Source organism: Tiliqua scincoides, chromosome 8, assembly GCF_035046505.1.
Source record: "Tiliqua scincoides isolate rTilSci1 chromosome 8, rTilSci1.hap2, whole genome shotgun sequence".
Taxonomy (NCBI): Eukaryota; Metazoa; Chordata; class Lepidosauria; order Squamata; family Scincidae; genus Tiliqua; species Tiliqua scincoides.
Genome location: NC_089828.1, coordinates 57,927,183 through 57,946,982, shown reverse-complemented (window position 1 = coordinate 57,946,982; position 19,800 = coordinate 57,927,183). Strand labels below are relative to the sequence as shown.

The 19,800-nt window shown below is 48.8% G+C and overlaps 1 protein-coding gene across 1 annotated transcript in view; it reads left to right on the top strand.

Moving 5' to 3' along the window:
- LOC136659337 (ras GTPase-activating protein 4-like) overlaps positions 1-19,800 on the top strand; it is a 33,783-nt gene that overhangs the window by 6,703 nt on the left and 7,280 nt on the right. Inside the window, exons 2-12 of the mRNA XM_066636474.1 lie at positions 7,683-7,739; positions 8,978-9,091; positions 9,456-9,517; positions 9,830-9,959; positions 13,316-13,397; positions 14,157-14,291; positions 14,831-14,922; positions 15,958-16,075; positions 16,257-16,413; positions 16,590-16,654; positions 17,918-18,030. Of these exons, the coding sequence (XP_066492571.1) occupies positions 7,683-7,739; positions 8,978-9,091; positions 9,456-9,517; positions 9,830-9,959; positions 13,316-13,397; positions 14,157-14,291; positions 14,831-14,922; positions 15,958-16,075; positions 16,257-16,413; positions 16,590-16,654; positions 17,918-18,030 (1,125 nt within the window). The remainder of the gene's footprint in view (positions 1-7,682; positions 7,740-8,977; positions 9,092-9,455; positions 9,518-9,829; positions 9,960-13,315; positions 13,398-14,156; positions 14,292-14,830; positions 14,923-15,957; positions 16,076-16,256; positions 16,414-16,589; positions 16,655-17,917; positions 18,031-19,800) is intronic.

Below are 19,800 nucleotides of genomic sequence, written 5' to 3'. Positions count from 1 at the left end.
TCTCAAGCACTAGTAAACTTCCCTAAATATTTTTGCATTTGTTTTGTTTTTGACGGTGAAAAGATGGCTGAAAAGGACCTTCCCTCCCCCCTTCTCACTTGTTCTCTGTCGTAGATGGCTAGAATTTCCTCTGGCACTGATTAATCTTCCTTCCACGCTTGTTTAAACTTTGCATTAGGAATAATAGGACTGGTTTCTTCACCCTCAGTGTCTTTTCCTGAAAACCTCTCCTGGGTACTTGGAGACCTCATAGATCTGTCAACAAAGCATAAAACCTGGCAGCAGGAGGAAATGATCTCGCATGTGACCTTTTAGGGCTGTTTATTTAATATGAACAGCTTGGTGATCTCTCAGGGAAAAACAAGTTTTGTTAGATGAGAAATCTCTTGGTTTATATATGATGTGGGGGAATGAGGAAAGGAGAGCAATATGGGGACTAAAAGCATTTTTTAAAACATGAACAAAGTAGAAATGCCATGAAAAAGTAGTACTGTACTATTTTTCATGCTATGATTTCTTACTAATCTCCTTTTTTTTAAAGACTTGCGCAATACTATGTTTCTGTAAAGGTCAGGCGGTGGTTTCAAATTCAAACCACCCATGCCAGCCAATAGTAAATATTTTTACTTGGTAAAATAAATCCCTTTTTGATTTGCCCCTGAAATTCTGTTTAGGATTGCAGCAGTGGCATAGCTAAAGGGGTGGGGGGATATATTGCCCTGGTTATATGCCAATAAAGGTTACAACAACAACACTGCCCTGGCACCATGCCTTAAGGGGGCATCTTAGAGGCTTCTGAAAGGAGCCTCTGGTTTTCCCTGAAAACTGGAAGTGCTTTTCAGAGGCCTCTAAGATGTCACATGGGGGAGTGTTAAAAAGTTTTGTGCCCCTGGGTGCTAACTACCTTAGCTATGCCACTGAATTGCAAACCTATTAGTTTATCCCTTGAGGACTAGAAACCAGTAGCTGAAAAGGCAAAATTCAACCCTCTGTAAATGTAAATCAAACACCTGCCCTTGCTGCCCTGCACACATAAATGGCTGTTTATTTTTCAGCAGACCAGAATCTCCTTTCGTTCAGCAGGCCAATGATTAACCCCGCACCTCGACTGCAGGTAATTCAGGGGTAGAAACTGGGACAATCCAGTTGTGGCTCCATTACACAGCCTGTGTTATTTGCTGCCTCCAGCTGTGTCTGTGACTGAAGGGGATTGTTTCATAGTGAGAAGGAATGTGTTTATGGCCCCTCTGGACAGAGTTATCAAACTGCCTCCATTTATAGGTGTGTGCTGGGGGCGGCGGCTTTCTATTAGCAAGGACAAGAAGCATGCAACCTTCCAACTTAGTGATGAAAATTCTAAGCAGAAATGTCCCCAGTGTCATCAGATGTCTATTGTGGCAGGCACTTGGTTTTCTGTTTCTTTCCCGGAGGCAGAAGGAATGATGGTGTTTCCATTCCAAACAAATAAATAAATCCCTACCTATTAGCATGGCAGGGAATGGCTAAGCTCCTATCTTGACACACTAGCTTTCTACATGCAAGGAATGAGGGTTGTTGTTGTGTGTGTGTGTTTTTGTTTTTGTCCCCTTATGAGTTACCATTCATTTGTGGGATCCTTTTGTGGCATCTAAACTGCTCCAACTCAGAAACAGCCAGACTCTTTCTGGAAAGCCCAACTAAACTGGAACCTAAACCTGGAACTGGTTCAGAGAGGTGTTCTCAGTGAACTGCTTCTGAACTTAAAGTATCTGGGTTACCTGGAACCTAAACAAAATCCTAAAAGTGATAGCCAGTCCCAAATCAGTGTTATAAGAAGAGCCCCGCTCAATCAGGCCAAAGGCCCTTCTAGTCCAGCTTCCTGTATCTCACAGTGGCCTACCAGATGCCTCAAGAGCACACAAGACAACAAGAGACTTGCATCCTGGGGTATTCCAGAGCACCATGTTGCATGTATTTGGTCTGTAAAATAAGCTTTTCACAAATCTGGACCCACTTGAAAAAGGAGAAAATGTTTTTTCTTCTGTTAGATAGTGGATCACTACTAATCTTATCCAGCTTGTATTGGAGTTCTATTTCAAGAGTTTCAGATTATTTTGCAAGAAAGTGGTTGATACTTTAGTGGACTGACTCCTAGCCCTTCCCCCTGCAATTGCGCCTTGGCCTGGAAATTGGAGGCATTTACTAGAAATGGAGAAACAGCCTGTGGAGAGCTTCCTTCTTCTGATCTTGTGGCCACTCCATGTTCTGCTTGCGAAAGGCCTGCACTCAAGAAATGGAAGTGAAAGTCGAGGTGCTCCTTGTTCACTGTGCAAAGGAAGAGGCACCTTTTAAAGTGGTGCTTCTCATGAATTCAGGAGAAAGCATGTGCGTGCGCATCTGTTCCTCTGAGCCTTTTGGGGGACAGAAAATCTTTTACTATGTAAAATGCTTTGTCAACTTTTCCTGTTAAAAATGATATATAAATATTTCAAATATAAAATGGCAAATTGGGGGGGCTCTGACTCTTCTAAGAAAAATGCCGAATGGGAAGTTTTGTGATGTGTTTAAGAAGCGCTGTGTGAACAGCCTGGTGAGAGTAAAACTCATTTCTGATAAAGAGTAGCAAGTATTTGAAAAACAAGACTGCAAAAAGAAAGCTAATTTGGTTGAGTTTTGGCCTGAGGAAGAGCCTGAAGTCCTGACCGCACACAACATCCCATGTGGCTGGATGATGAGTGGGTTCAGATGTGCATTTGCTCCTAGGTGCTGGGGGGGGGGGCGGCACATGTCATGGGATTTTGCTGCACAAAAACATTTCCTTCCCGTGCCCTTTGTATAGTCAACATGTGGAGCAGAGAGGCAGGAAGCACCTGCTGACCATGTTTCTGATGCCAGGATACCAATTGGCAGCTCCCAGAGCTTGTAGGCTGGTGTTTGTGCCCAGGGGTGGTGGGGCTCTTCTACATCATCCAGTACTTTGCTGGGCCATGTTAGCCTGAAAATGCACAGCTGTCTTTTCCCTTGGTCCGTTTGTCTCAGGATGGTTCCAGGTTCTGTTCTTCACTCTGGCTGAACCTGGAACCTTTACTATGGCCCCTTCCCTTCATTGGGAGGTTTGTTCGGATCGCATGTCCCACTGAACATGCAGAGCCTAGAGCCAGCAGGCACAATGCCCCCCTTCCTTCATGCATTCAAAGCACACTTTGCTTGTGTGTAGTCTCTCTAGCGCATGTGTAGGACTGCAGCTTTGGGCTCCCTGTGGGCGCATTCATGTGCAAATGCGCTGGAGCAAGTGTTCTGGAGAGCTCCCCATAGCTGGCAGTTTTCAATGCCTAGAAACCCTGGGCAGAGCTCTGAATCGTGAAGAATTTTGAGGCCGTTTGCTCTCTTTTTAACAAGACCTTCCCCAGATGCAAAACTGAGGTGGTGATTTGCCGGAAAAGAGGCTGGGTGTAGCGCCCGCTCTGGCCTTGCCCTGGTGCCAGGCAAAAGCTGCCTCTCTGTCGAGACTATCCTCCGGGCCGCATCTGTCTGTTTTGCTGGGGAAATGGCTGTGCATGACCTTGTTCCCATGGCTGCTGTCTGCTTGCCGCACCGGAGGGGGAGAGGAATTCCTGCCAGCCCCGGCAACTCGGTGACCCTTTTTCATCCCTAGGCCGTGGAAGTGGGCCAGGCTGGTAACATGGGGACCAGATCCAAAGCCTCGCGTTCAGCGGCCCCTTCCCCATCCCAGGAACTGGTTTTTATCTGTTGCACACATGGTGCTTTTCAGCCCCACTCTTAGTTTGCAAAGTGGGGAGAGAGAGAGAGAGCCTGTTGTCCCTGGAGCAGCTCCAGACTTAAACCTCCCCCATTCAGGACCACATTGGATGTGATGGTGTGAGTGTGATTGGCATGCCTGGCATTCAGGTTACACTCTAGGTTAGACCAGACAGCTTGTGGTCTACGCGCAACTAGACGTATAGTGCTGCCTTCCCCCTCCCGTTGAATGTGGGGGAGAGGGAGACCACACCTGCTGGTCTTACACTGTGACATCAACCTATCGTTGTCTGCTCAGAAACACCTGCTAGTGGTGCATCAGGTCCTACCACTGGCACTGAAGGTTCAGTGGGTGGTCTGGATAGGGAGGCCTGATGCACAGTGCGCATCCTGGCTGTGCTCTGCCTGGGCATATAAACAGGCAACTGTACATGTGTAGGATTTTCTCCACAGAACCCAAAAACCTGGAAAAGTAGGGTCCCCAGACATTGTTATCTAAGTGAATTACCACTTTAAAATGTTAACGGCAGAGAGCATCTGTGTATGCGCAAAGTGCCTTGTACCCCCACACACCTGAGATTATAGCAGAGGACATCCAAGCAGCCTTGAGGTCTGGACACCTTTCTCTTAGAGGTCCTAATGATTTTGTGTTGGTTTTGTGTTCTGCCACATGCTGTACGCTGTCTGAGGGCCTCTTTTGCAGAAAGGCAGTTTAGAAATGTGGCAACAAATCAAGTTTAATTGCTGGAAATGATATATGGGAAGACGTCAGCACAGAGGCTCTCAAGGGGCTCGTCTTGACCTTAGCCAAAGCTGAGCTCGAGATGTAGCTTGAGACCATGCTAAATGGAGCAATGCCCAAGAGAGCCTTGACTTCAGTGGAGGGATCTTTGGAAAGGGGAGGAGGTGAGCTCAGAGACTTGGGGGACTGGAGGCTCTATAAATAGACCCTTTGCCTGCCCACTACACTGGAAGATGGAACTGTTTTAGCCCCCCAGTTTATGGCCATCCTCATGTTTGCTGGTATCCCGGACCTGCTGGAATGGGCCTGACTTTTGCCTCCTGATCTTCGACGTAGAGAGTCTTTCTCTTGTTGGTTAAAGGCTGTTTGAAAAATGGTTCACTGCTTTTGGGGTGTGTGCCCAAGATCTTGTGTGGCACTTATCCTGTTTCTGATAGAGCATGTTGGCATTCTTGTTTTAAAAACCTACAGCACCTGTTCTGCTGGAGAAGGCAGAGGAACAGAAAACAGGTGTGTTTGAAAGACACTGTGATCCCACAGACACCTCCTGGGCCTGCAGCTTAGGTAGGGTGTGTGCATGCTCCAACCTTCTATTGTCTCAGGACAGTCCTGAAGTTTTTCTGACCAGTCCGATCACTGCCCCTCCTTTGGTCTTTTGGAATGTCCACCTCGTATGTGTGCTTTGCTAGAATTGTCCTCCAAGCTACAACGCCTTCCCCAGAGTTTCAAAGCATTAAATCTCCAAAGTGTTCCAAAATAAAAACCCCACTTTATCTGCCTTTTTCTCTGGAGCAGAAAACCTTGGCCCAGCTCTCCATTCTGTGTTGCTTTCCTGCTTAGAAGCTTATTTTCCCTCTAGTGCATTTTGACTGGTTTGAAATCCCTTTCCTGGCCGCCAAATGCCAGGATACCTCTGGGCGTCCAGCCTGATTTCCACAGCCAAGCGTGGCTTTCCGCTCTTGGTAGGCTGGGAACTTCCAAGGGAGATTTCTGCAGAGGTTCCTGGGGTACTGAGAGATTATTCCCCAGCAGAGTGCTTTGCTTCTGCAGCTAGGGACAAGTCTTTGCTTTTTGTCAAGATGAGTTCTTGAAAGCCTCTTGTGTTTTGGTTTTTAACTTTTCCATTCAGAACTGAAACTCAAAGCAGACTTGAAAGTCTATCCAAACTCTAGTCCACCATTCTCCTGTCTTCCACTTCCACTCTGCCCCCTCCTCATTTTTCAATCCAGAGAGTGGAAGGAGGTGCAGCAATGAAGCTTTGTTAAGGGCTGACAGAGGTGGGTGGCCCCACCAGTCTGCAACCTGAGGCAACTGTCTCAACCATCTGCATGGATGGGCCAGCTCTGCCTAGGTCATCGGTTTGGTTCCACTCCTGCTGAATTCTATCAGGACTTCCAGATTTTGGAATGCATTTTGCTCATGAGCCCAAATAAAGGAAAAAACAAATGGAAAAGGATTAAGTTAAAGAACCCTCCATCATTTCTGTTTTTCAAAAGGGACAAAAATAGTTGGTGTGATGATAAATACTATATTGATCCTACACCTGGGGTTGCTAGAGCTAAGCAGGAACTAGGATTTTCTGCCGAACAGAAGCAGTTTCAAAATATATCCTAAATCTGTGTGTGTTTTCAGGAGGATCACAGAGGTTAATATCTATCGATGCAATCCCTTGGTCAGAATCTCTGTTTCTCTGGTGACCAGGGTACTGTGAGTGAAGAGTTTTCTTGAAGGTGAAAATGAGTCAACAGGGAGACCCTTTGGCTAAGCTTAAAAGATCTACATTAAACCCTTCAGAATACAAGGGATTTAGATGTGCTGTGGTTGCAGCATGAGGTGTTCCCAGTGTCCTTGCAGCTGCTACCTGCAAGGAAGCCCTCAGCTTCTAAGGTCTAAAATTATCTTTGGTGGGGCAGGGTAGGAAAGAGCTTGTTGTCCTGCTATGGAAAAATAATTCATTATATTTGCATCCTGCCCTGGATTATGTGGAGTTTCTCTCCCACCTCCCTTCAGCCACAGGATAGCCACCTTGTGAAGCCAGTGAGTGAGAGTTAGGGAGAGGCTCTGCATGGGTAGGGCTTGTGACTTGGTAGCAGAGCACACACATTCCCTGGTCTCTGGTTCAAGCCCGGACGTCTCCACCTACAACGATCTTGGGTAGTGAGGCTGGGAAAGACCCTTCTCCACATGAAACCCTGGAGATGTGCTGCCAGTCAAGGTAGATTGGCAATTTTCAACTGGTGTGCTGGGGTCTCATTGGTGTGACGTTAAAGGCCTGCAGATGTGCTGTGGGAATTTTGAGCGTAGCTGTTGAAAATAACTGAAAGATTCTTCTGGGTTCTGTGGCTGTGGTTCTAGGGCCAGTGGAGGAAGAGGAACAGATCGTTCATTACTACAGTCAGTTGCCCTAGAAACAGAGCTGCTGAGCCTGGAAGAGTTTCCTGGAAGTGACATTGCAAGAGGCAAGGGTCATAGCAACCGTGGGAATAAAAACCATGAAAACTGCTGGACTAATGTCCATGACAGGGGTGTCCAAACTTTTCAGCAGAAGGGCCACATCATCTCTCTGACGCTGTGTCGGGGACCAAGAAAAAAAAAAGAATTAATTTACATTTCAAATTTGAATAAATTTACATAAATGAATATATTAGAGATGGAACTTATTTGAATGAATGAAGGTCTTGCAATAGCTCAAGTTCTATAAAAGGCATTGCACAAAGCAAGGCCGGCCTTTCCTTTGCTGCCGCTGCTGCATCACAGACGTGAAACAGCAAGCAGTGGAGGGAGCACTCGACCCACAGCTCACGCAAGAGGTTGAACAGTTGGCCGTCATGCTGAGAGCAGTTGCATCAGGCCAGTGTGGGCTCCAGCAAGTCTCCGGAGGGCCAGAGGCTCATTGGAGACTGGAGCCTCCTTGAGGGTTGGATTGGGAGTCTTTGAGGGCCGCAAGTGGCCCCAGGGCCGGGGTTTGGGCACCCCTGGTCTATGACCCTGCAGCAGGTGGCTTCATCTGTCTGTAGCTCAGTGGCAGAAAGTTGCAGGGCTGTCTCTGAATCTTGGAGCGCTACTGCCCATCAGAGAAGCACTGGGCCAGGCAGACCAGCAGTCTGACTCTTCGTGAGGTGCTTCCGAGGTTCCCAGACATTCTGCAGAATTGGACTTTGCTGCGGTCGCAGAGGGTTGACTTGGCTTCCTTTTCTTTCAGCACAGGCAGCAGCGACCCTTATTGCATCGTGAAGGTGGACAATGAAGCCATCATCAGGTATGTAGTGGGTGCGTGAACATCCTCCTTTTGTCTTCTTTCCCTCCCCTCCCCGCCCCGCCCCTGCTCCAGTCCTCTGGGACCCCAACATGACAATCCCAGGGCAGAGTTTGGGAACACTCCCCTATGTGACAAATCATGTGTGTGATCGGGGATGTAGTTGAAAGGGGCGGGAACAGTGCACTAGGACTTCTAGTGCAGCAGGAGAGACTATGTCAGCAGCAGGTGCTCAGGGGCTGCCCTGAAACTTTGCTCCAAAAACCTTCACTGAGAAGATACATCAGGCTCAGGAGGAGGCCAGATGAGAAAACCGCCCAGGTCATACATGAATACTGAGGTCATTGTCTTTCTCCAAGTGCCACCTCAGATTTAGTGTGTATCATGTCAAAACTCTTATGCAAATATACCTGGGAGGAGGGCCAGATCTCCAGACAAGATCTCCTGGTGCCTGAAGCAGTGTCCCAAATGCTACCCCCCCACCCAATGAGGCATCAGCCTTTGCTCTCCCCCCACCCCGCTCTCCAATGTTCTAAAAGCACTCTCCTCCCCTCCATATGCCCTCTTCCTCTCTGTCCTCCTTTTCGGGTTCCAGTCCAGGAAATGGAAGGAGAAGGAGATGCAGTGGGAGAAGGAGGCAGGCAGAGACCTCCCACCAGTCTGCTACCTGAAGCAACTGCCTCGGTTGGCCTCATGGACAGGCTGGCCTTGCCTGGGAGTAAGCCCCACTGAACTTAAGGGAACTTATTTCTGAGTAAACCAGCATATGCTTGTGCTACAATACATCTTTTATGTCTATCTGGGATGTTTTTTAATTCCATTTTTTAGTTCTTATATATTTGTTTTAAACCATTTCCATGCATCCCCTGAGTTTGGGGTGTCCTGAGTGGTTGGTTGGCAACCTTCAGTCCCGAAAGACTGTGGTATAAACCAGTATTCCCAGGCGGTCTCCCATCCAAGTACTAACCAGGCCTGACCCTGCTTAGCTTCCGAGGCCAGACGAGATCGGGCATGTGCAGGGTAGCAGATCCTGAGTGAGATCTTTCCATTAAGTGTCATGATTTTCAAGGTTGGAATCAGTGGTAGGAGGAGAAATCACTCTAGTGAAGGTTAAAATGGGGGTTTACTGGTGTGGGGAGTGGCTGTCCCTCCCATTTGAACCTCACCTCTGCCGGTGATTGTTCCTCAGGTTTGTCCAGCTCCAGATTTATCTGCATTCTTCTCTCCCCCCCTCCCCCCAGGACTGCTACAGTGTGGAGAACCTTGTTCCCTTTCTGGGGTGAAGAGTATGAGGTCTACCTGCCGCCCACCTTCCATTGTGTCTCCTTCTACGTGATGGATGAAGATGCGCTAAGGTACGACGGCCCTTCCTTCCTCTCCCTCTCCAAGCCATGGTGGCCAACCTTTTCTGCTTGGCAAGAAGACCCCAAGCCCAGCAAACCTGTCACAGGGCTACTTGTCTGCATTCGGCTTCTGGCTCTGGAGGTGCTTTTGAGCCTAATCCTCTCCCCTGTGGCTGCCAGCGTAACTAGCTCGCCCCCCACCAAATGTCCCTTGCCATTCCTGCACTGGTCAGGCTGCTACAGTACAGTCCCTGAGACCGTGCCCTGGGTTTCAGGGTGTGAAAATGCCCCCATCCTGCCTCCAAATTCACCTACAGTCTCGAAAGCAGTGGCGTAGTCTTTACTGGTGGCATCTTACTTTATTTCCTTCTGTCAGCCGAGATGATGTCATTGGAAAAGTCTGCATCACACACGATCTCCTGGCTGAGCATCCCAAAGGTAAGAGTTCTGTGAGCTCCAGAGACCGAGGACCTGGTGGAGTGGACAGGGCTTGGTTAATACTGACATGGAGAGTCAGCCCAGGGAAGGCTCTGAAGTGCAGGGCACTGGTGTTGTAGCCAGACGCTCCCTGGAGACTCAGAGCTTGATCTGTGAGGCTTGTAGTGGAAACAGCACTTGTGCTGCAGGGGACGAGGCCCCAGAGCATGGCATTTAAACAGTCTTCGCCCTGTCTTACCTCCTGCCACCCCTGCAAAGTAGGCCACCATTGCTCCTGCATGGGAACTTTTCTCTCCCCTTCTTTGTCCCCAGGCTACAATGGCTGGCTGAACCTCTCCGAAATTGACCCTGATGAGGAAGTGCAGGGAGAGATTCACCTCCAGATTGAGATTGTGGGCAGTGAGGCAACCAAGAAGTTGCGCTGCAAGGTCTTTGATGCCAGGTACGACTGGACTGGGAGAGCAAGGGGGCAGCTTGAGGAATTTTCCACTTACCCTAAAGCTGAGACCTGGGAAGAATTTAAGGGAGCCAGAGCAGCACAGTGGCCGAGAGAAGGGGCTGCAAATGCAAATTGGGACCTCCCTGGTTTGAATGTCACCTCTGCTGTGGATCCACTAGGTGCAAGCTGCTCCCTGCCAGTCTCAGCTGCAGTGTAGGGGAATAAGTCATGCCCACCTTACAGGGTTATTGCAAGAACATTAAGACAGTACAGATGAAATGCCATACAAATAAGGCTACAATCCTAAGCATACTTACCTTGGAGTGAGCTCCACTGAACTCAGTGGGACTTACTTTTGAGTAGACATGCAGAGGCTTGCGCTGTATTATTAAATGAGGTGAGACAAAAACAAAGGAACCGACGGGGAGTGTTCAGCAAAACTATCTTTAACAGCCCAGTCTCCTTCAACATTTTAGCACTGATACAGCAGCAACTGTTACCCTTCACATGCCCGATCTTGTCTGATCTCGGAAGCTAAGCAGGGTCAGGCCTGGTTAGTTCTTGGATGGGAGACCACCTGGGAATAGCGGGTGCTGTAGGCTTATACCATGATCTGGGAAGCTAAGCAGGGTCAGGCCTGGTCAGTACTTGGATGGGAGACCGCCTGGGAATACCGGGCGCTGTAGGCTTATACCATGATCTGGGAAGCTAAGCAGGGTCAGGCCTGGTCAGTACTTGGATGGGAGACCGCCTGGGAATACCGGGCGCTGTAGGCTTATACCATGATCTCGGAAGCTAAGCAGGGTCAGGCCTGGTCAGTACTTGGATGGGAGACCGCCTGGGAATACCGGGCGCTGTAGGCTTATACCATGATCTGGGAAGCTAAGCAGGGTCAGGCCTGGTCAGTACTTGGATGGGAGACCGCCTGGGAATACCGGGTGCTGTAGGCTTATACCATGATCTGGGAAGCTAAGCAGGGTCAGGCCTGGTCAGTCCTTGAATGGGAGACCGCCTGGGAATACCGGGTGCTGTAGGCTTATACCATGAGCTCGGAAGCTAAGCAGGGTCAGGCCTGGTGAGTACTTGGATGGGAGACTGCCTGGGAATACTGGGTGCTATAGGCTTATACCATGATCTTGGAAGCTAAGCAGGGTCAGGCCTGGTCGGTCCTTGGATGGGAGACCGCCTGGGAATACCGGGTGCTGTAGGCTTATACCATGAGCTCGGAAGCTAAGCAGGGTCAGGCCTGGTGAGTACTTGGAGGGGAGACCGCCTGGGAATACCGGGTGCTGTAGGCTTAGACCAGAGTCTTTCGAGACTGAAGGTTGCCAACCAGCCCTCTGACTACATTGAGGAGGCCTCCATAACTGCCCTTCCCACTGCAGCATGCCCCTTGACCTGTGAGTCCCTTCGGACCTGCATCCTCTAAGAACCCAATTTGTTCTAAACGGTTCATCTAGTCTCGCCTTTACCGAGCCCTGTGGTTGTGCAGGGCAGTTAGTGAAATATACAGGGACAGGTCCCTGCCCAAGAGACTTGGAGCCTAAAAAGGAAATGCAGGGGAGACAATGGGAATGGATCTCCATCAGTAGCAGCTGTGCCTGCCTTAGTACCACATGCTCTGTCGTTACTGGCCGTTCAGCTACTGCCATCTGCGGTGGATCAGCTGAGCCCTTCCTTGGTCAGGGAATGTTCTGAACCCGCCTGGCCTCCCACTGGACTTACCTGTGCCGATAACAGTAAATGCTCATTTGACCCTTGGAAGGGTCTGTTCCTTGCTGTTCCTTGAGAACAAAAGGACTGCAGTGCCCAATTGCCCTTATTAATTAGCACTAATGTTGTTGGGCCTGTGAAACAGAAATGGATTAATGACTGTCTAAGCCTGTGTTTGCTTGCTCAGTGAGATTATGCTGTTAAGAAAACCTTTGACCGTGTACATGTTACTCCCCGTCAGCCAGGCAGCAGATTTAAAGCACATGGAATTGTGAATAGAGGTACTTCCCTGTCAGCTCCATCTTGGGAGAGGCATTCTTCTTTTAGTCTCACGCAGGAAGGAATGCCTCATCCAAGACACAAGCATGCTTTATCAAACAAAGAAGGAAGTCTGCCCTTTGCATCAAAATCCTTGCTTATACCAATATGCAAACCTTAATGTCTAGGCTGACCAACCTATAGCTGCACAATTAATTGACTAGAATTTATTGGGGTTTGGTCCCAATTGTAATATACAACTACTGGTAATTCAATCAGAATTTATTATATAAATATGAATATTAGCATCTTGTACTCAAAAGCACTTGATGTGTACATTTATAATAAGTTAATAATCGTGTTATCACTACAAGAACCCTGTGAGGCAGGCCGATAGACTGTGGGGGGGGGGGAGGAGAGGAAGGGAAGGAGAGATGGTCACCTAGAGCTACCTAACTCAATTGTGGCTATTGTTCGGCTTGAGTTGGGGATTTCCCAGTTCATACATGAGACACTTTCTTCAATCAGGTTAGTAATGCAAGAGTAAAAACTGCACTGGCCCGAATTCTCATTTGTATGACAAATGCTTCTCCCTTCCCCTTTACTATTCCATCTGAACAATGGTTTGCTTAAAGAGCAGGAGAAGAGAGTGACTCAAAGGTATTTTAAACACCAGTCAAAAATTTGCAGCCCTTAACAACACTTGCCCAAAGGCTGTGGCCCTAATCCTGTCTGCAGGATTTTTTGTTAAACTGGTTTAAGACAGCCAGGGCAAAAGTGGAATGAAGGAGGAGATGCTCTGTGCCAGCTGGTGGAGTTCTGGCCAGGCACAGTGTGCAATCTTGCTCTGTTGCTTTTGCTAGCAAAGGATCCAGCCCAACGGAGTCAGGGAAGCATTCAAAGTCAATGCACTCTCCCCATCTCCTTTCTTTCCTGACTTTGTATCCATCAATTCTCTGCAGCAAATAGCCTTTTATTAAGGGCGAGAGGGTGGGGAGGCAAACCCATAATTGAAGAAAATCATTAACTTAACAGCCACCTCTACAGGTTGCCATTTTCTGTTTGAATTTGGAACAAGTCTTCCTGGTGGAGGAGGAGATGGAAGGAGAATGCTACTGTGAGGTCACAAGCCCTTTGACTGGAGTAATAGCCTGCGTGGGTGGGCACTGGGCAGGTGTCAATGTGGAGACCTATTTGTGAGGCTGATGTATTGATACCATTTGTATCCCCACCGTTGCTCTACGGAGCAACAGTTGAAACTATTCACAGCAACCCTGCAAAGTAGGCTAGGCTGAGAAAGAAGGCCATTTCCCCCGTTTGCTTTGCAGCTGAGAGAGGATTTGAAGCTGAGCTTCAGGGCATCAACTTGTGCCTCCTTCTCTTCCCAGGGATTTGGCTCGAAAAGACCGGAACGGGGCCTCTGATCCCTTTGTCAGAGTCCGGTATAACGGCAAGACCCAGGAAACCTCTGTGAGTGCAGGCGGTGGGGAGAGGATAGGGCTGTGCTGGGCTGGCCCATCTGTGTGGTTGGCTAAGGCTCTTCCCTCAGGCAATAGATTGGCAGAGGGCCCCCACCTCTGTTTGCCCACTTGCCTCTGCTGGTCCTCCTCCTCCAGTTCCTGGGATTGGAAAAGGAAGAGAAGAGAGTGGTGGGCTATAGAGTCCTCCCCCTCCCCTCCAGTTTAGAGAGTGGGAGCAGCAGAAACTGGCACAGCGGCTGCCTCCAACTCTGGGAGGTCCTGGCTGGCCTGTGACCACTCTCTATGTGGCTTCTAGGATCCTTCTGCTGAGTCATGCCCTTGGTCCTTCTGGCTGCCCAGTGTTGACTGCTCTGACGAGCCACAGCTGCCCTAGGGGAATGCCAGCCCTTCAATCTGCTTGGCATGAGATGCTGCCAGGGATGACACCCAGGCCCATCACTTCTGCATGCAAAGCAGGGGCTCTGATCTGGAGCTGTGTTGTGCCGAGTCGGGCCTCTTGGCTGCCTAGCTCAGTCTTTTCTGCCCTGGCCAGCAGCTCACGGGAGAGGTGAAATTCAAACTGGGCGTTTCCTGATTTGCGCACTAGAAATCAGTGTGCAATCGGTGTTCAGGCTGTAGCCTGAATAGGCAAGAGTCTGCTCTGACTCCATCTGCGGGTCCTGCAGGGGGCAGTCTGGGCAGAGCAGGCTCCGTACAAGTCATGAACCTTCCACACTGTGGAGCCACGACAGCTGTGCTCTTCCGACAGGTGATTAAAAAATCCTGTTACCCAAGATGGAACGAGACCTTCGAGTTTGACCTGGAAGCCTCATCCCCAGAGAAGCTCTGCACCGTGGAGGTTTGGGACTGGGACCTTGTCAGCAAGAACGATTTTCTGGGGAAGGTGAGAAAAAAGGGACTTGGCAAGAGAAGAAGATGGTCATGAAATGTTTTTATCTCCAGGTTCCCTAGAACCTCCAGATTTAGTAGCAGTGTACCTGCTGAAGCCACGTGGCTGGAAGGCAACAGCCAAGCAAGACCACTGCCTTCCTTATGTCATTTCCACAAGCGTCTGGTAGCAGATTGCTTGACCAAGTGGACATTTGTCATCTGTACCATCAGGGCTCTTCTTGTTCTCTTATTAATCAGGAGGGTTAGGAATGGAACCTCCATGTTTAGTGGCCGTCCACCTTGGAATACTAGGTGCTTGGAAAAAAAGCACGGTGGAGAGCTGGGGTCTTCACGCCTTGATTGGGGCTTTCAGAGGTATCAGGGAAATAGGATGGTGGTCTAGAAGGGCCAGCAGGGCTGCTCTTAGTTTTTTATGTCCAGTTGCCCCTTGTCCGAACCCCAAAGGCAGAGACACTTGGAGAAGAGTCTCCAAGACCTCACAGACCAAGGAGATCTATGTGGGAGCTTGAATATGATGTTTGCCTCTCACAGGTGGTGTTCAACGTGCAAGAGCTACAGACCGTTCGGCAGGAGGAAGGCTGGTTTTTGCTCCGGCCAGACAAGTCCAAGCCGAGGCGGGATGAGTGAGTCTTGACTGTTCATAGGGGAACATCTGGTCTCCAGGGGATGAGTGGGGATGCTTGCCTATTTTCTCACGCAGGATATGGAGAGCATATCCAAGCCTCACCTGGTTACTTGTCCAGCTGAAACACTCCTGTCAAAAACAAGAACTTCCCTTCTCCCCTCTTTATCTCTTCCTTGTTGTCTTCTTGACTTACAGGCTCACAGCAAATTCACAGGGATCCTAGACTGTAACTAATGAGAAGCAAATAGAAAGAACTGTGGGAGGAGGCTGTGACTCAGAGCAGCTGCTTTGCATTCAGAAACCCCAGGTTGAATCCCTGGCAGCCAGATAGAGCTGAGGAAGACCCCTGAGCTGGAAACTTTGGCAAAGTTGCTGCTGGTCAGAGGAGCCAGTGCTGAGCAAGGGCCCAATGCTAGCCAATTCTCCAGTGCCGGTGTAGCCATGGGGCATATGCTGCACCTTGTGGTGGGTTGGTAGTCCCAAAGATCTCCTCAAGGTATGGGAACGTTGGATAGGATTGGGCCCTTAGTTGGATCAAGGGTCTGATTTTCTTCCACTCAGCTGTCCAAAGAGAGAACGTTTGCATTTCTGAATTTCAAGCACCTTTAAAATCATTTGTTTCTCTTTTTGGAATTGTCAACAGATATTGGGCTATTTAAATAACCTACTGATTTTCTTTTTAAAAGGTACTAACTGAATCACCATCTTTTGGGGGATGCCTTATGAACGTTTTAGGGCATGAGTTCCTAGGGTTGTCTTGGTCATTCTTGAGAGTTCGGCTCCCTCCCCAGAGAGCTCTGTAAACAAAATATAGGGTGGGGGATGGATGCATCCTCTTCCTAATGCTCATGCCTGAAAATGCATGCACAAGAAGATATAAGGGGGAACACGAGCGTGTTCCTATTTCCAGTTGTGAAATGTCCAGAGCTGTGCAAAAGAAGGGCGCAGTTGATGGCGGAAAGCCCACGCTGGGAGGGGCACAACCAGGTCACAGAGCGACTCTGCATGTGGCCCTGTCTTTTCCCCATTTCAGAGGCAACCTGGGCTCCTTACACCTCCAGGTGCGGCTTCAGGATGAGATGGTGCTTCCATCCAGCTACTACCAGCCTCTGGTCCAGCTGCTGTGCCAGGAAGCCAAAGCAGGCATGGAGGTGAGAGCTCTGCTGTTTGTTCCTTTCACCTAATTTTTGACAAGGAGACGTGTCCCTCAAAACACAAAGCAAAGCCCAAAGACAAATTGTTCTGAAATGCTTTCCCCTCTTAAGATATTTATGTGCATCATCATCTCTGTGGACTTGGTCCCCTAAGTTGTCTCCTTCCTTTGTTCTCTAGCAGGACGGAGAAGTGCATTTAATCACCTTGATTGACGAGACGACCACTGCTGAGTGCAGGCAGGAAGTGGCTGTCAACCTCGTCAAGCTCTTTCTGGGCCAAGGGTTGGCCAAAGAGTTCTTGGACCTCCTCTTCAAGCTAGAGTTGGACAAAACTGGTGAGGAACCATGATTCGAGATGGACATGAGGGGCTGATCTCTGCCTGGCTTGGGCACCTGTGCCCCTGGAATGCCTTGCCCTCAGGGAATGGGGGAGCAGGTGGCAGTAAGAACAAAAAAATTATAACCCCAAACTGAACTCCCTGTTTCCACTTATGGGTGATTTCTGTTTCAGACGAACCAAATACTCTTTTCCGAAGCAATTCGCTGGCTTCCAAGTCCATGGAATCCTTCCTAAAGGTACAGTATGAATTTAAGAACATAAGAACAGCCCTACTGGATCAGGCCATAGGCCCATCTAGTCCAGCTTTCTGTATCCCACAGCGGCCCACCAAATGCCCCAGGGAGCACACCAGATAATAAGAGACCTCATCCTGGTGCCCTCCCTTGCATCTGGCATTCTGACATAGCCCATTTCTAAAATCAGGAGGTTGCGCATACACATCATGGCTTGTACCCCGTAATGGATTTTTCCTCCAGAAACTTGTCCAATCCCTTTTTAAAGGCGCCCAGGCCAGATGCCGTCGCCACATCCTGTGGCAAGGAGTTCCACAGACCAACCACACGCTGTGTAAAGAAATATTTTCTCTTGTCCGTTCTAACTCTCCCAACACTCAATTTGAATGGATGTCCCCTGGTTCCGGTGTTATGTGAGAGTGTAAAGAGCATCTCCCTATCCACTCCGTCCATCCCCTGCATAATTTTGTATGTCTCAATCATGTCCCCCCTCAGGCGCCTCTTTTCTAGGTTGAAGAGGCCCAAACGCCGTAGCCTTTCCTCGTAAGGGAGGTGTCCCAGCCCAGTAATCATCTTAGTCGCTCTCTTTTGCACCTTTTCCATTTCCACTATGTCTTTTTTTGAGATGCGGCGACCAGAACTGGACACAATATTCCAAGTGTGGCCTTACCATCGATTTGTACAACGGCATTATAATACAGTGGTGCCTCGCATAACGAAATTAATCCGTTCCGCGAATCCTTTCATTATGCTAATTTTTCGTTTTGCGAATCGCGTTTTCCCATAGGAATGCATTGACATTTAATTAATGCGTTCCTATGGGCAAAAAAGGTCAAAACGAAGTCAAATTTGGTTTACAAAGTGTTTATTACTTGCTCTTTAAAGGCATACATACTGTACAGAAGATTTCTAAAATTTGAAGCATACACGAAATTTTTAATTTTTTAAAAAATTCGTTATGCGAAGCACGGACCTAAAAGGTTTCGTTATGCGAAGCACGGCCAGAAACTTTCGTTATGCGAGTTTTTCGGTGCGTGGGGCATTCGTTATACGAGGCACCACTGTATTAGCCATTTTGTTCTCAATACCCTTCCTAATGATCCCAAGCATAGAATTGGCCTTCTTCACGGCCGCCGCACATTGGGTTGACACTTTCATTGCAATATAGTCAAGATTCATACCAGGAAAGCACAATTACCATCTGATCAGGCAGCCTGTGGTCCATTTCTCCCCCTTCCATTCCCATCTCAATATCTGTCCCTGTAGGTGGCTGGCATGCAATACCTGCATGGTGTCCTCGGGCCGACCGTTAACCGTGTGTTTGAAGAGAAGAGATACGTTGAACTGGATCCCAGCAAAGTGGAGAGCAAAGAGGTTGGGTAAGAGGAAGGCACGCCTGAGTTGGCAGATGAACCGTTGTAGCCCTGCTGTCTGTCCCGCTGCTCTCAGATGTTGGGCACGTGGGTGCAAGATGCGGGGCCTTTTCTGAGGTGGCACCTAGACTGTGGAGCACTGTAACTGGAGACATCTGTCTAGCTCCATTTTTAGCTGCTTTTTGCAGAGTGGTTAAGACTCCTCTCTTCCAACGAGATTGAGTAGATTAAGATGTTTTGTTGGTCCTGCACGATGCAAGCCTTCATTTTTGCCTCTTAAATGAGACATGCACTTGCCAAAATTGAGCATTTTGCTTCTACTAGGTCTAGCACAATGGCTATGACTGCAATCTGCACACTGTCCTGGGAGTAACTCCATTGAATGCAATGGAACTTCGGAGTACACATGCATAGGGTTTCTCTGTCAGTGCCTGAGTACTGTCCTGATTCTCAAGTACTTTACTCAGGTACTTCTCCAGGTTAAATCTCACCTCTGCCATGAACTTACTACGTGGCCTTAGACAAGTCCCTCGTCTCAGTCTTCCCATCTGCAGTATGGGGATAATAACACTGACTTAACTTACCGGGAGGTTGTAAGGGCCGTATTGAGATGATGTACTTGGTGCACTCAGAAAGTGCTGCAGAAAGACTAAACATGATCAGCATAGAAAATGGCACCAATCCAAAGTGCCTGCCCTAGTTCCACAGCTCCATTTGTAGTAGGTGCCGTTGGGGTGGGGGGATTCCTGTGATGTGAAGGGGAGACTTTAGCAGCAGTGCTTCCCTCAAAGTAGCTGGCACTCTTCTCCCCAGCTTAGTTCCCCTTGGAAAAGGGTTAAGGTGTTGAGGAGTGTCATTGGGGGGGGGGGCTTGGAGGGGAAATGGCAGCTTCTAACCACCTTGAAGCCATGGTGAATTGCTGGTTTTGTTTGTTTTTCATTATACACTGTCATTTGCCTGAGAGCCAGGCTGTCTGTTTGGGAGTGATATCCCAGGCTTGTGCAGCCGAACAGTGGCTCCTCTGTGGTCAAGGAAATGCACCCCACCTGTGCTGAAAACATTTCTTGAGAGCCAAGCCTGATTCATAATGCACATTAGACCAGAAATTTTCAGCCGGTGTGCCATGGAAAGTCTGCAGGTGTGTCCTGAGAGTTTGGAGCACAGCGGTTGAAAATCGCTGAAAAAACTGTTCTGAGTTCTGCAGCTCTGTTTTGAGGGTAACTGTCTGTAGTAGTGAATTGCAGCAGTGGAGGAAGAGGGACAGACAATTCATGACTACAGACAGCTGCCCTAGAAACAGAGCTACAGAACCCACAAGAGACTCTGGGAAGCTGCAAGTGATATCACACAAGACAAAGACAAAGATGACAAAGACAAAGACGGTGACATCGAGGTTAGATTATTGTAACGTGCTCTATGTGGGGCTGCCCTTGAAGACGGTTCAGAAACTGCAACTAGTGCAGAATGCGGCAGCCTGTGTAGTTACTGGAGGTAGGCGGTTTGACTCTGTTCATCCGCTTCTCCAGCAGCTGCATTGGCTGCCCATTCGTTTCCAGGCCCAATTCAAGGTGCTGGTTTTGACCTTTAAAGCCCTATACTGCTCTGGGCCAGCGTATCTTAGAGATCGCCTACTCCCGTACAATCTGGCTTGTCCTCTTAGGTCATCAGAGAAGGCCTTTTTACAAGTGCCGCCGCCTAGGGAGGTACGTGGGGTGGCGGCAAGAAATAGGGCCTTCTCAGTAGTGGCACCAACGCTATAGAATTCCCTTCCCTTTG